The sequence below is a fragment of the Narcine bancroftii genome, chromosome 1, assembly GCF_036971445.1.
Source record: "Narcine bancroftii isolate sNarBan1 chromosome 1, sNarBan1.hap1, whole genome shotgun sequence".
NCBI classification, from domain to species: Eukaryota; Metazoa; Chordata; class Chondrichthyes; order Torpediniformes; family Narcinidae; genus Narcine; species Narcine bancroftii.
The window spans coordinates 164,613,285-164,626,483 of record NC_091469.1 but is presented as its reverse complement, the minus strand read 5'-3'; the positions used below and the strand labels follow the sequence as shown (position 1 = coordinate 164,626,483).

The window sequence follows — 13,199 nt, the reverse complement described above, 5'->3', positions numbered from 1 at the left end:
TGGGGATCCGCATGGTGGAGGGGGCTGGTGAGTCTGTGGGGTGAAGAGGGCTAAGGGATCTGCATGGTGGAGAGGGGTGAGATGTCTGTGGGGTGGAGGGAGCGGGGGATCCACAGGCTGGAGGGGGCTGGGAGATCCGTGGGGTGGAGGGGGCTGGGGTATCCGTGGGGTGGAGGGGGCTGGGAGATCTGCGGGGTGGAGGATCCATGGGGTAGAGAGAGCTGGGAATGGGGGGCAGGGGGTCCTTGGGGTGAGGAGGTTGGGGATCAGCAGGATGGCGGAGAAGGCTGGGGGGATCAATGGGGTGGAGGGGGTCCAGAGAGAGAAAGGGGCCTGAAGGGCAGATACAGTCTCAACTAGGAGGGGGGGGGGGGTCTCGACCAGGGTGGGGAGCAGAGGTCTTGACTGAGAGGAGGGGACTCAACTGGGGAAGGCGTATTATTTTGGGGGGTAGGAGGTCTCGACTGGGAGGGGGGAAGAGGAGGGTTCTTATCCAGGGGGGGGAGAGCTATCTCAAACAGGGGATGGGAATCTCAACTGTGTTGGGTGAAGGGTTCCTTGTTTAAGGCTGGGCTAGCGTCACAGGGTGGGGGTCGGATGGCTTTTGGGAACTGGCCTTACCTTTCTGGGTCCGTGTTCACCCCGATGACAGGCTTGAGGCGGCCCAAAACTTTACTGGCCGAGAGCAGCATAGTTCCATCACCTGCAGGTAAGCAGGCGGCCAGTGAGATGGAGCTGGTGAGGTCCACCGGGATGGTGAGAGGAAGGTGGTGAGGTCCGCCGGGATGGTGAGATGGAGCCGGTGAGATGGAGCTGGTGAGGTCTGCCGGGATGGTGAAATGGAGCCAGTGAGGTCCGCCGGGACAGTGAGATGGAGCTGGTGAGGTCCACCAGGACGGTGAGAGGGAGGCGTTGCGGTCCACCGGGATGGTGCGATGGAGCTGGTGAGGTCTGCCAGGACGGTGAGATGGAGCTGGTGAGGTCCACCGGGATGGTGAGATGGAGCTGGTGAGGTCCACCGGGACGGTGAGAGGGAGGCGGTGCGGTCCACCGGGATGGTGTGATGGAGCTGGTGAGGTCTGCCAGGACGGTGAGATGGAGGTGGTGAGGTCTGTCGGGACGGTGTGATGGAGGCAGTGAGGTCTGCCAGGATGGTGAGATGGAGGTGGTGAGGTCCGCCAGGACAGTGAGTTGGAAGCGGTGAGGTCTGCTGGGACCGTGAGATGGAGCTGGTGAGGACCGCTGGGATGGTGAAATGGAGGTGGTAAGGACTGCCGAGATGATAAAATAGAGGGAGTTCCTCTCTCTTACCTCTGTAGTCCCCTTCATACTGACACTGGAATAGTTTCTCCCTCCCAAACTGCAGGGCGAACTCTACCATATCATGAGCAGGGAGGGGATGGGGCAGGAAAGGGGACGCAGCGGGGAAGGGGACATAGCGAGAAGAGGATGAGGAGGGGTGGGGATGGGGTGTTGAGGAGTCGGGGAGTGTTGCTGTGTGGGAGAGGATGGAGTGGAGTGGGGAAGGGGCAGAGAACAGAGCAGGATATGGAGAGGGGGAAGGGACTGGGCAGTTAAGAGGATGGGGCGGGAGGGGGTAGAACGGAACGGGGGATATGATGGAGTGGGGTGGGGACAGGGCAGAGGAGGGATGCAGTGAGAGAGAGGATGAGGGTCCTGTACCCCAGACCCCTAGTCCAGGCCAACTGCTGTGAGCTGCCATTACCTCCTGCGGAAACGATAGCGTCTGCCCATCGCACTATCTCCTCAGTGTAGTCTCTGCGCTTCAACAGACGAACCTCAATGCCTTCCTCTCTGCAGAGAAATGGAGAGGGGGAGTCAGTGTGAGGTGGCAAGGCTGGGCCTCTGCAGGTGGGTGCTGCAGAGCGAGAACATCCTATCCGACCTCCAGAGGAATTTGCAGTGGGTGCGGAAAGATCCAGTTGTCCATGTGGGGACCATGTCATGGTCCATCTGGGGATCAACGATGTTGGTCCAGGAAAGATGTTCTGCTGAAGGGCTCCTGACCAAATTAAAAAAGCAGAGCCAAAAAGGTGGTTATCTCTGAATTACTGCCTGAAATGTGTGGTTCAGGGACTGGCGTGGGAGAAGTGGGTTCCAATTCATGGGAAATTAGCAAGAATATTGCTGAAGGAACACCCCACTGTGTAATTGGATCCTGGATTTCCTCACCTCCAGACCACAATCAGTGAGGACTGGTAAGAGCTTCTCCTCCACAATCTCCATCATTACTGGAGCACCTCAGGGCTATGCTCTTAGCCCCCTGCTCTACTCTCTTTACACCTACAACTGTGTAGCTCATTACGACAATAATACCATCTACAAATTTGCCAACAATCCCATGGGAAGTAAGCGTACAGGAGCGAGATTGAAAACTTGGCTGAATGGAGCATCAACAACAACCTCACACTCAATGTCACCAAAACCAAGGAGCTGATTGTTGACTTCAGGAAGAGAAGTCATTGGATGATCCAATGATCGTTGGGGGAATAAGTTCTCGGGAGTCACTATTTCAGAGGATCTTTCCTGGACCCAACACACTAATGGCATCATGAAGAAAGCACGTCAGCGCCTCTACTTCCTCAGGAGTTTGTGGAGGTTTGGTACAAAGTATGCTGACTGGCTACATCACCGTCTGGTATGGAAACACCAATACCCCTGAATATAAAGCCCTGCTAAAGGCAGTGAACACAGCCCAGGACATCACAGACAAAACCTTCCCCACCATCAAGAACATCTACAGAGAACGCTATGTTTGGAGAGCAGCAGTGATCATCAGGGATCACACCACCCAGCACACGGTCTGTTCTCGCCGCTGCCGTCAGGAAAAAGCTGTCGGTGCCACAAGACCCACACCCCCAGGTTCAGGAACAGCTGCCACCCCTCCCCCATCAGACTCCTCAACGACAAACTCAATTATTAGTGAATGTTTATTTGCTGTAACTGCATCGTCAGTTTGTTGAGAATTCTTTCTTTTCAATCTTCTTTATTGGTTTTTATAATAAATACAGTGCAATAAAGAAAAGAGAATGAGAATGAAAATACAGTATCTCGTGTACATATATATATATCGAGATAAAACTTCAAACAGTGTAAACTCGGTCCTCCTCCACTGCACCGGATGAAGACAGAAAAGATATCAAAAATATTATATATATGTACACATAAAATCCCCACCTAACATACTCTATTTAAAAAAAAGAAAACTAACAAAAAATCCATCTGAGCAGTTTATCCCTTTTGATTCATACTGTGAATCAAAAAACAAAGATAAGATTCTATCTCATCTGGAAGAGTGAGTGCATCTAATCACATTAAAAACATTTACATCAAATGAAAACCAGACATAAAAGGTCAACGTACATCTTCAAATTTCACCGATGAATCAAAACTGTAGCATTCGCGCTACGACGAGTGCGGAAGGAAAACGCACACACGAGGAGTCAAAGTCAAAGATTGATTTATTGCCATTGGCAGCTCTGCTTATATATGGGCCCCTGGCGCTGACGTCACAGGCCCGCATCATCAGAGCGCCATCCTTGGGTTGCCCACCATTCCTCGTCTTCCCGCCGTGCAGAGGTCACCCGGGACGGCAGTCAGTGTCACCCCCAGGTCCGCGCGGTTGCCGCGTTTGTTGACAATTTTGCAGGCCCCCCCCCACCTTCCCTGAACCGGCGACCAGGTCATTATCCATAGCCTTCGGCACCCTGCCCGTGCATCACAAGGGCAGAGTGGAGACCGGCTCATAACAGACCAGATAGGCCAGTTTCAGGCAGTCGATGGTAAAGGTTTCCCTCCTTAGCACCAATGTCGAGGACAATGGTGGAACCATTGTCTCTAATGACCTTGTAGGGCCCCTCTTAGGGTCGTTGTAAGGGTGGCCTGTGTGCACCCATCCTCACGAACATGTACCAGCAAGTCCTTAGGTCCTTCGGGACATTATGCTTGGGCTGGCCGTGCGGTGGGGGCTGCCCTGGAACCATGGACCCCAGTTTCCGCAGCAGGCTCTTGAGGGTCTCCGCGGGGTGTTCCAGGCATTTATTGGGGTCCAGGACCTCCTAGGGGATGATTAAAAGCACGCTGTAGACCATCTCCGCCACTGAGGCAATGAAGTCCTCCTCCAGCGTGGTACGGATTCCCAGCAGGATTCAAGGCAGTTTGTCTACCCAGTTGGGACCCTTGAGCCGAGCCATCAAGGCTGCCTTGAGGTACCCATGGAAGTGCTCCACCAAACAATTAGCCTGCTGGTGATACACCGTGGTGTGGTGGAGCTGTGTCCACAGAAAGTTAGCCCTGCCCGGACCCCAGAGGTAAATTGTGCCCCCATCCAAGGTGAGGTGCTCTGGGACCCTGAATCAGGACATCCATATATGATCAAGTGCCCTAGCGCAGGTTTCTATGGTGGTATCAGCCAGCAGGACCACTTCCGACCACCTCGTGCAGCGGTCCACCATGATCAAGGGGTATCTCGCCCCATGGGTAACCGGTAATGGCCCCACTAAGTCAATGTGCACGTGGCTGAACCTACGCTGCGCCTGCTCTTAAGTCTGTTTTGGCGTTTGAATCTAAACTTTGGAGGACTGACAGTTCGTGCAGGTCTTGGCCCACTGGCTGACCCGCTTGTGGAGGCCATACCAGACAAACCTGCTGGCCATCATTTTGACCATGGCGGGGTGTTAAAACCTGGTGCCTCCCTGTGGCTGGGACGATGGAGCAAGGGCTGCTGGTAGAAATGTCACACAGCAGTGTCAGGTTACCCGGCCGACTGGATATCCTCTACCCTGAGACTGGAGACAGCTGTCCTGTAAGCAGGGATCTCAGGGTCCTGCTGCTGTGCTCTGGCGAGGGCCACGTAATCGACCCCTTTGGACAGGGCGTGTATTGACTTGATTGCGGGGAGGGACAGAGCGTCGGCCACCACGTTGTTTTTCCCCGCGATATGTTGTATGGCTGTGGGAAATTCGGACACGTAGGACAAGTGTCGAGGGGTGGCCACTGGCCCTCGACGAGTTGTTCTAGCATGGCCCCTACCGCAGTGCTGGATGTGCCAACAGTTAGGGCAGTAGGTGCCTCCAGACTGGGGTGCACCAGGACGGTGGTGTTGGCCAGCATGTCTTTGGCCCTCTAGAACGCCCTGGAGGATTCCTCGTCCCAAGGAATGACTTTTGCTCTGCTGGTCATCAGCACAAGGAGGGGGCACATGATGCGTGTCGCTGCCGGTATGAACCTGTGGTAAACGTTGATCATACCGGTGAATTCCTGCAACTTTTTCACTGTGTGTAGCTTAGCCAAGTGACGGGCCCCCTTGACCTTCTCGGGGAGGGGTGTGGCCCCATGCTTGTTAATCCTGCGCCCCAGGAAGTCGATGGTGTCCAGATCGAACTGACACTTCGCGGGGTTGATGGTCAGCCCAAACTCACTCAGATGGGTGCACAGTTATCTCAGGTGGGCAGCGAGGTCTTTGTGGCTGCGACTGGCGATGAGGATATCGTCCAAATAGATGAACACAAATGGGAGGCCCTGGCCCACTGCATCCATCAGCATTTGGAAAGTTTAAGCCGCATTCTTTAAACTGAAGGGCATGCGGAGAAATTCAAACAAGTTAAAGGGGGTTTTGATTGCAGTCTTGGGGACATCCTGGGGGTGAATTGGGATTCAGTGGTACCCCAGATCAGGTCCACCTTGGAAAACACCCATGTAGGTTGGTGGCAAAGTCTTGGCTGTGGAGCATGGGATATCTGTCGGGCGTGGTGGCCTCACTGAAGCTGCGGTAGTCACCGCATGGTCTCCAACCTCCCTGCTGATTTTGGCACTAGGTGGAGGGAGGAGACACAGGGACTGTCAGAGTGCCGAACAATCCCCAACTCCTCCATCTTTTTGAACTCCTCCTTCACTTTTCAGGAGTCAGCTTGCCCTGGCATGGAGCTGGGGGCCCTCAGTCAGTACGTGGTATCTTACCCAGTGCTTTGGTTCAGCTGTGGAGAACTGTGGCGCTACTATCGAGGAGGAACTCCGCCAGGATGCGGGCGAATTCATTGTTTGAGAGTGTTATAGAGTCCAGGTGAGGAGGCAGGTAGCTTGACTTCCCCCAGAGGTAGAGTCTGAAAGGTTCTGGTGTGCACCAAGCGCCGTCCCTTGAGGTCGACCAGCAGGCAGTGGGCCCGAAAGAAGTCAGGCCCCAGGAGCGGTTGCACCACTGCTGTGAAGGTAAAGGTCCACGTAAAATGGCTGTTAGCCCTAGGAGATGTGAACCTCGTGTAGGGACTAGGTGGTCACTGGGTGAAAATTCCTGTGTGAAGAAATCAAAGGTGGTCGTTGCCACATTCGAAACTCAGCAAAGTCATAAGTCTACAGTGATTGTACGTCTACAGCAGTGGTTCCCAACCTTTTTCTTCCCACTCACATACCACTTTAAGTATTCTCTATGTCAATGGTGCTCTGTGATTAGTAAGGGATTGCTTATGGTGGGATGTGAGTGGGAAGGGAAGGTTGAGAACCACTGCTCTAGACCCAATTGTTACCAAAATATTTTGCTTGAGAAAAATTGTCATTGACCCAATTCCTTTGGTTAAGAAACTGTGCACATAATGAGTCAACAAGGCACAATTAAAACAGTGGTTTTCAAATTTATTTCTTTCCACCCACATCCCACCTTAAGCAATCCCTTACTAATCAAAAAGCACCTATGGCCTAGGGATGACTTAAAGTGGGATGTGAGTTGGAAGAAAAAGGTTGGGACCATTGGTCTACAATGACCACGGCCATGTCTTCACGCCCAACTAGAAGTCCAACGTACAACCAAACTAAGAATCCCAAGCCTGGATACCAGACTCTCCATCCTGCTCCTATTTGACTGACGGACTTGATGAGACACACTTGAGATTTTGTTTTGGGAGTTTTCTTTTGGGGCATTTTGAGCTTGGACTGTAATGGCCTGAGTTTTTTTCCACAAATACCAGTTTAAGCATCTTACCCCATAGAACCTCCGATAAAGGGTCTTGCAAGTTCCATATCCCAAACCTTTTTAATCTTATCATGAAGTACTGGACGTATTTTCAATAATCTATCCTATATAAATCCAATTAACTCTTTCTGAGGATTCAGATGAAAAATATTATCAACTAGATCTGGTGGATATTCAAATGGAAAGTCTAATACTATGGTAGTTAAGAAAATTCTAATCTGTAAATATCTAAAAAATGAATATTTAGTAAGTCATGTTTACTTGCCAGTTGTTTAAAATACATTAGACAACCTTCCTTAAATAAATTTGCAGAAGAAATAATACCCTTGACTTTCCACATAGAGAAGAGAACTCTTTCTGTTGTATACATTTTTTTCCTAGAGTACAGTTTAGTTACTGGTAATTAGAAATTTGGCCACCCCCGCAGGAAAAAGGAATCACAGGCCTGTATGTGATGTCATGTATGTCCTCTGACAATAAATTTGAACTTTGAATACGTTCAGCCCCCAACGTAGCGTGGAACTGTACAAGCCGACTCCACATCTATCCAACCAACCCTTTCCTCCACAGGGATATTACGCTCTTCACTTTGACTACGTTCAGACCCCGATGTAGCGTGGAGCTGTACAAGGCAACTCCACATCTATCCAACCAACCCTTTCCTCCACAGGGATATAACGCTCTTCACTTTGACTACATTCAGACCCCGATGTAACGTGGAGCTGTACAAGCCGACTCCACATCTATCCAACCAACCCTTTCCTCCACAGGGATATAACGCTCTTCACTTTGACTACGTTCAGACCCCGATGTAGCGTGGAGCTGTACAAGCCGACTCCACATCTATCCATCCAACCCTTTCCTCCACAGGGATATAACGCTCTTCCCTTTCCTACCATCCATGGGCCAATCTGAGTGTTCCACCCTTCACCACCGCCCCGGCATCCACCAGTCTGTGTTCCACCCCCCCACCAATGCCCCAGCACCCACCATTCTGTTTTCCACCCCCACCCCTGGCACCCACCACTCTCCCCTGACATCTCCCTGGAACTTTCCTCCCTTTACGTTAAACAGATATCCGCTGGTGTTGGCCATGGCAGCCATGGGGTGAAGGAGCTGACTGTCCTCCCTATCTATGGCCCATAGAGTCTTTCTCAGAGAGGAAACCCCTGGCTTGCTTTGACTGTAGGAGAGGGTGAAATGGATCTGGATCTGAACCAGTAGATGAGCATCTCCATCACACGGACTACTTGACCCACCGTTCTTATAATCTGTACATATACACCCCTGCCCTTACACGATTATTTCCCTGCCCCCTCTCTAGCTTCAGGATACCTGTGCTGCAGCCAGCCAAACCTCCTTGTCACACAAAACCTCCGAGACTCTACTATTTAGTAAACAAATATTTATTTGTATAGATGAATACTTGCCCTGCATAAATATTGCTTGACTGGGCGTGTGCTGTGTCTGACTGTGTCTGCATGTTTTGCAGAGGACCGGAGAATGCTTTCATCAGGTTGTACTTGTGCAATCAGATGACAATGAACTTGAACTGTAATGGGACGTCCCTGCTCCTGGCTAACGTGCCCGCCCCCGGCACCCTCCTTTCGGCCTGTGCCCTAGATGTGGGGAGGGTCTGGTGGGGCTTGGGTTTGTTTACCTGGTGTAGAAGGGGCAGTAACAATGGAGCTGCATCACTCCCCCAGAGGCGTCCAAAGGGCGCAGGGGATAGATGGGCAGAATGGCCTGCTTACCGGAGACTGTCTAGCACATGCTGCATGTGTGTGCTGTGGCTGTGGTGTCGTTCCAGTAATCCGCAGTAACTGGATCCTGTCGTGGCAAGCTGCAAAGGCAAAACATGGTTGTTTAACACGTTGTTCAAAAACAGCTCCAAAAGTAACCCTGGAAATTACAGGCCAGTGAGCTTGACGTCAGTAGTAGGTAAATTACTTGAAGGTGTTCTAAGAGATCGGATCTACAATTACAGTACAACTCCAATTATCAAAAATCAGATTCTCCAAAATTCTCATTTATCTGAAATTTTTTCAGAGTTGAACAAACCGGGGACATCAGGTGCAGCGGATCTCGGGATCCCAAGGATTTGGAGTCAAATGGGGACTAAGGAAGTAGAAGATTGCTTTGAAGCTGGTCAATTTATTACTTTTCAACGAATGAAGGAAACGTCCCCAATAGTACCTTTTCCTTTTAGTATCAGGTTAAGGCTTTCTTGGTTGATAAGTTAGGTCCTAGTTTGATAGTACGTGGACAGAATGAATTAGAATTATTGACATGTATGGGAATAAGTTTATTTCAGTGATGTCTGAAAGTTAAGAATTCATAAATCGAGATTAAGATGGGAGGTTGATTCAAGTAGACAAATAGATGAAAATGACTAGATCAAAGGACGTAAGGAAAATATGATGAAAATTATTAGACTGGTTCAATATAATTTTTTAGCTTCAATTATATCTAACTCCTCAAAACTTAAAAAAAATTAAATGCAGCATTATCAGATTTCTGTTTTAGATGTGATCAGGAAGTCGGCTTGTTTTTGCATTCTTCTTGGGAGTGTCCCAGAGTAAAACCTTTTTGGTTAGAGGTAGGAAAATTTTTGTAGAAAATATTAGGGGTAAAACTCCCACAGGACCCGGTTATTTTTATTGGGTAACATTAAAGTGGGTTAGACCTAAACTGAGATGAACTATGTATCAAATTGAATTTTTACAATCAATTTTAGCTGTTTCTAGGAAGGGTAGAGCCATTACTTGGAAATCAGATACAGATTTAGGGGTGGAGAGGTGACATGCTGAATTGCGTACTTGTATTCATTCCATCTGGGAAAATAACATCATTTACTTAATAAGTAACAATTTTTTAAAACTATGGAGCTCATATTTACCAAATGTTGGTTTGAAAATTTGAAAGACTCTGAAAGCCCGTCCTGTTGGTGACCCCCAGCTCCGTTATTAGTATTGAGACTTTAAATTTCTTTTTTGACATTCTCCCAACTACTTCTTTCTTTGATATATTTTGTGGGGAGGGTGAGTGGGTGAGGGAGGGGGGAAGGGATGGAGGTTTATATATCACGTGTAGTTTTTTTTCTCTCAAGCTTTATTGAATGCAAATACATGGATGTGGCTTTAAAATTCTGGAATATTCAAAAAATTATTTTGGATAAATAAGGATATCCTAAATCCTCATTTATCCTAAATTTTTTTGAGCCAAACTGACAACAGACCTTGGGCCCCCAGCGGCAGCAACAGTCCTCGGGCTCCTGATGGCAGCGGAATCTAAAGTTCCCAAACAGGAGTGGAACCTTCGGGCTCCCAGCATGAGCGGGGCCTCGGTGGGGAGGTGTCTGTATGACAGTGTGGAGGAAAATCTGAACACAAAGGGTTCACTCATAAGTTGCTAACAGGAACATACAAGAGTCAGTTGCATACTGCTTAAGTGGAGGCAGAGAACCTCAAGGTTGCGATTTATCTGCAGACACGATAAGCTCTGGAATTCTGTGAAACAATGATTAAATTATTACCAAATGTTGACAATGAGAAACTATCGTCAGGTTGACCGCAACGGGGAGCTCACATGCAGGAATGCACTGCCATTTATTGTATAGAAACTCTGTTAAAACTGGCTGTGGGTAGAGTAAGCTCAGGCTGGGTGCTGGGCATGCTCTCCAAGATATTTTGCTAATAAAGCTCTTCCAAAGTGTTACCATGGTGTCGGTAGTTGATTCTTTCTCCGTAACAGACGGATTATGTCATATTTTATATTGTATATAGATATGTTTTAAAGGAGATCAATTGTGGGATTTTTTTAGTGTAGGTCACAAACACTTCACAACATAGATCTAATTTAAAATGCCAGGCAGTCCAGGCTCCCAGAGCCTTTATAAAGACAATGGAAACTGCTCTTCTGAAGGACTTTTCAAGTAGGTGTTAATTGGACATGCTGTGGAGTGTTGGATTATTGTTTTGGAAAGCAACAGATGAACAGACTCAGAAGATTAGGTCTGTCTGAGTGCAGTTGGCTGTTCTAAAAGGGACATGTAGTTTTCTCTGAGAAATAGAGAGAATTCAGTTTTTCAGTTTAGCAGCAGTAGCTGGGACTGAAACAGGGTAAGCTGTACTGTATTTGGAGTCAGGGACCAATTAGGGATAAGTCAGCTTGGATTTGTCAGTGGTTGGTCATGTTTAACTAACCTAATAGAGTTTTTTGAGGAGGTTACCAGGAACGTTGATGAAGGAAAGGTTTGTGGTCCATACAAGAGGAGGACTGGTTGTCTAATGTTCACTTGAAATAATGGACTTTGACAAGGTCCCACATGGGAGGTTAGTCAGGAAGGTTCAGACACTAGGTATTCATGGTGAAGTACATTCTACAATAGCTGGATGGGAGAAGCCAGAGAGTAGTGGTGGATGATGCTTCTCAGACTGGAGGCCTGTGACTAGAGGTGCCTCAGGGATCGGTGCTGGGATCATTGTTGTTTGTCATCTATATCAATGATCTGGATGATAATGTGATAAATTGGATCAGCAAGTTTGCAGATGAGACTAAGATTGGAGACATTGTGGACAGTGAGGAAAGTTTTTAAAGTTTGCAGAGGGATCTGGGAATACAGATACCTAATTCCCTGAAAATGGCATCTCAGGTGGATAGGGTTGTAAGGAGAGCTTTTGCCATATTGGCCTTTATAGATCAATGTATTGAGTCCAGGAGTTGGGATGTTACGGTAAAGTCGTACAAGTCTCTGGCGAGGCCCCCTCCCCGTCTCCTCACCCCCACACACCTCCAATAACATCTACCACAGCTTTCCCTCTCCTCTCCTCCAACCCCATCCCCCCTCCCCTCCCTTCTTCCCCTCATCCCCCACCCTTCCCCCACCTCCTCTCCTACTCCCTTCTCCCCCCCCCTCCTCCCTCCCTCCCCCCTCCTCCCCCCCCCCCCTCCCTCCCCCCTCCTCCCCCCCCCCTCCCTCCCCCCTCCTCCCCCCCCCCCTCCCTCCCCCCCCTCCCCCCCCCCCTTCCCCCCCCTCCTCCCTCCCCTCCCCCACCCCCCCGCTGACCCGCCGCCGCAGCGCCGCCTCCCATTCCCCGCCCGCCGCCAGGCCGCCGTCCCGCTGCTGCTCGAACTCGAAGCGGGTGGTTTTGGCCACCACGGCCACTCGCTCGGGCTGGAAGGGCTCGGCTCCGTGTCTACGTCTGTCTCCCGGCCCTGAGCTCCAAGCCCGGGCCGCTCCCCCGCCCCGCAGCGCCCGGCCGCCTCGCACCACAGCCAGCGCCATAAGCCTCGCGGCCACTGCGCAGCCGCCAGACCGGCTCCGCGAGTGCGCAGGCGCCAGGCCGACTCCGCGAGTGCGCAGGCGTCTTCTTCGCACGTCTGCGCGCTGCACGTCGGGATCTGTAGTCCCCAGGTCCAAGCACGTGCAGCTGGGAGACTAAATGCATCTTGTTGTGCTGCCTGGTGCCCAGTTAGATAGAAGATGGCCCTGTACTATCCACCAAAGCTGCTTGGATGCAGCAATAGAAGTCCAGATGCATTAAATTCTTTATTTTAACACAAATCGCAAACATCTTCTTTAACTTTCTCAAAATGCCTATATATAATGTTCCATGATAATGATCCTTAATTCCAAAACACCTGTGTTAACATTTCTTCATAACGTCCATGCAACGTCAACGGTCAACAAAATGTATAAGATGTTCATCAACCTCACTCACACAGCCTACCGCTCTCATGATCCAAATTCGTGTCCTTGAGAGAGGCATGGATTTAGACCCCAAGGCCCCTCTGTTCATCCACACTCTTTAGTAACCGACCATTAAACCCGTCCTCAGCCTTCTGGTTTGTCCTTCCAAAATGCATCACCTCACACTTATCCAGACTGAACTCCATCTGCCACTTCTCTGCCCAACCCTGCATCCTGTTCATATCCTCTTGTAACTTTTGTCAACTTTCAGCTCCATCCACAACTCCTCCAACCTTCGTATCATCCACAAACTTACTGACCCATCCGTCCGCCTCTTCATCCAGGTCATTTATAAAAATCACAAAGAGCAGGGGGCCCCAGAACAGATCCCTGCGGTCCCTCCACTAGTCCCCGACCTCCAGGCAGAATCCTTTCCTTCCACTACTACTCTCTGCTTTCTACAGACAAGCTCATTCTGAAACCACACGGCCAGGTTCCACTGATCCCAACCCTCCCGTCATG

General features: G+C 49.9%; 1 protein-coding gene across 7 annotated transcripts in view; it reads right to left on the bottom strand.

Annotated features, from left to right (window-relative positions):
- The window catches only part of nadk2 (NAD kinase 2, mitochondrial), a 63,082-nt gene that overhangs the window by 44,083 nt on the left and 5,800 nt on the right, over window positions 1–13,199 (bottom strand). For 4 of the 7 annotated variants that reach the window (XM_069884415.1, XM_069884423.1, XM_069884434.1 and 1 more), the window contains exons 1-4: window positions 12,054–12,301; window positions 8,740–8,828; window positions 1,727–1,815; window positions 622–703 (exon numbers count right to left, since the gene is read on the bottom strand). In XM_069884415.1, coding sequence (XP_069740516.1) covers window positions 622–703; window positions 1,727–1,815; window positions 8,740–8,828; window positions 12,054–12,272 — 479 coding nt within the window. In that variant the 5' untranslated portion in view covers window positions 12,273–12,301. Of the gene's footprint in view, window positions 1–621; window positions 704–1,726; window positions 1,816–8,739; window positions 8,829–10,223; window positions 11,780–12,053; window positions 12,302–13,199 lie in introns of those variants that run through there. The other 3 variants (XM_069884455.1, XM_069884464.1, XM_069884475.1) reach the window with 3 other exon arrangements.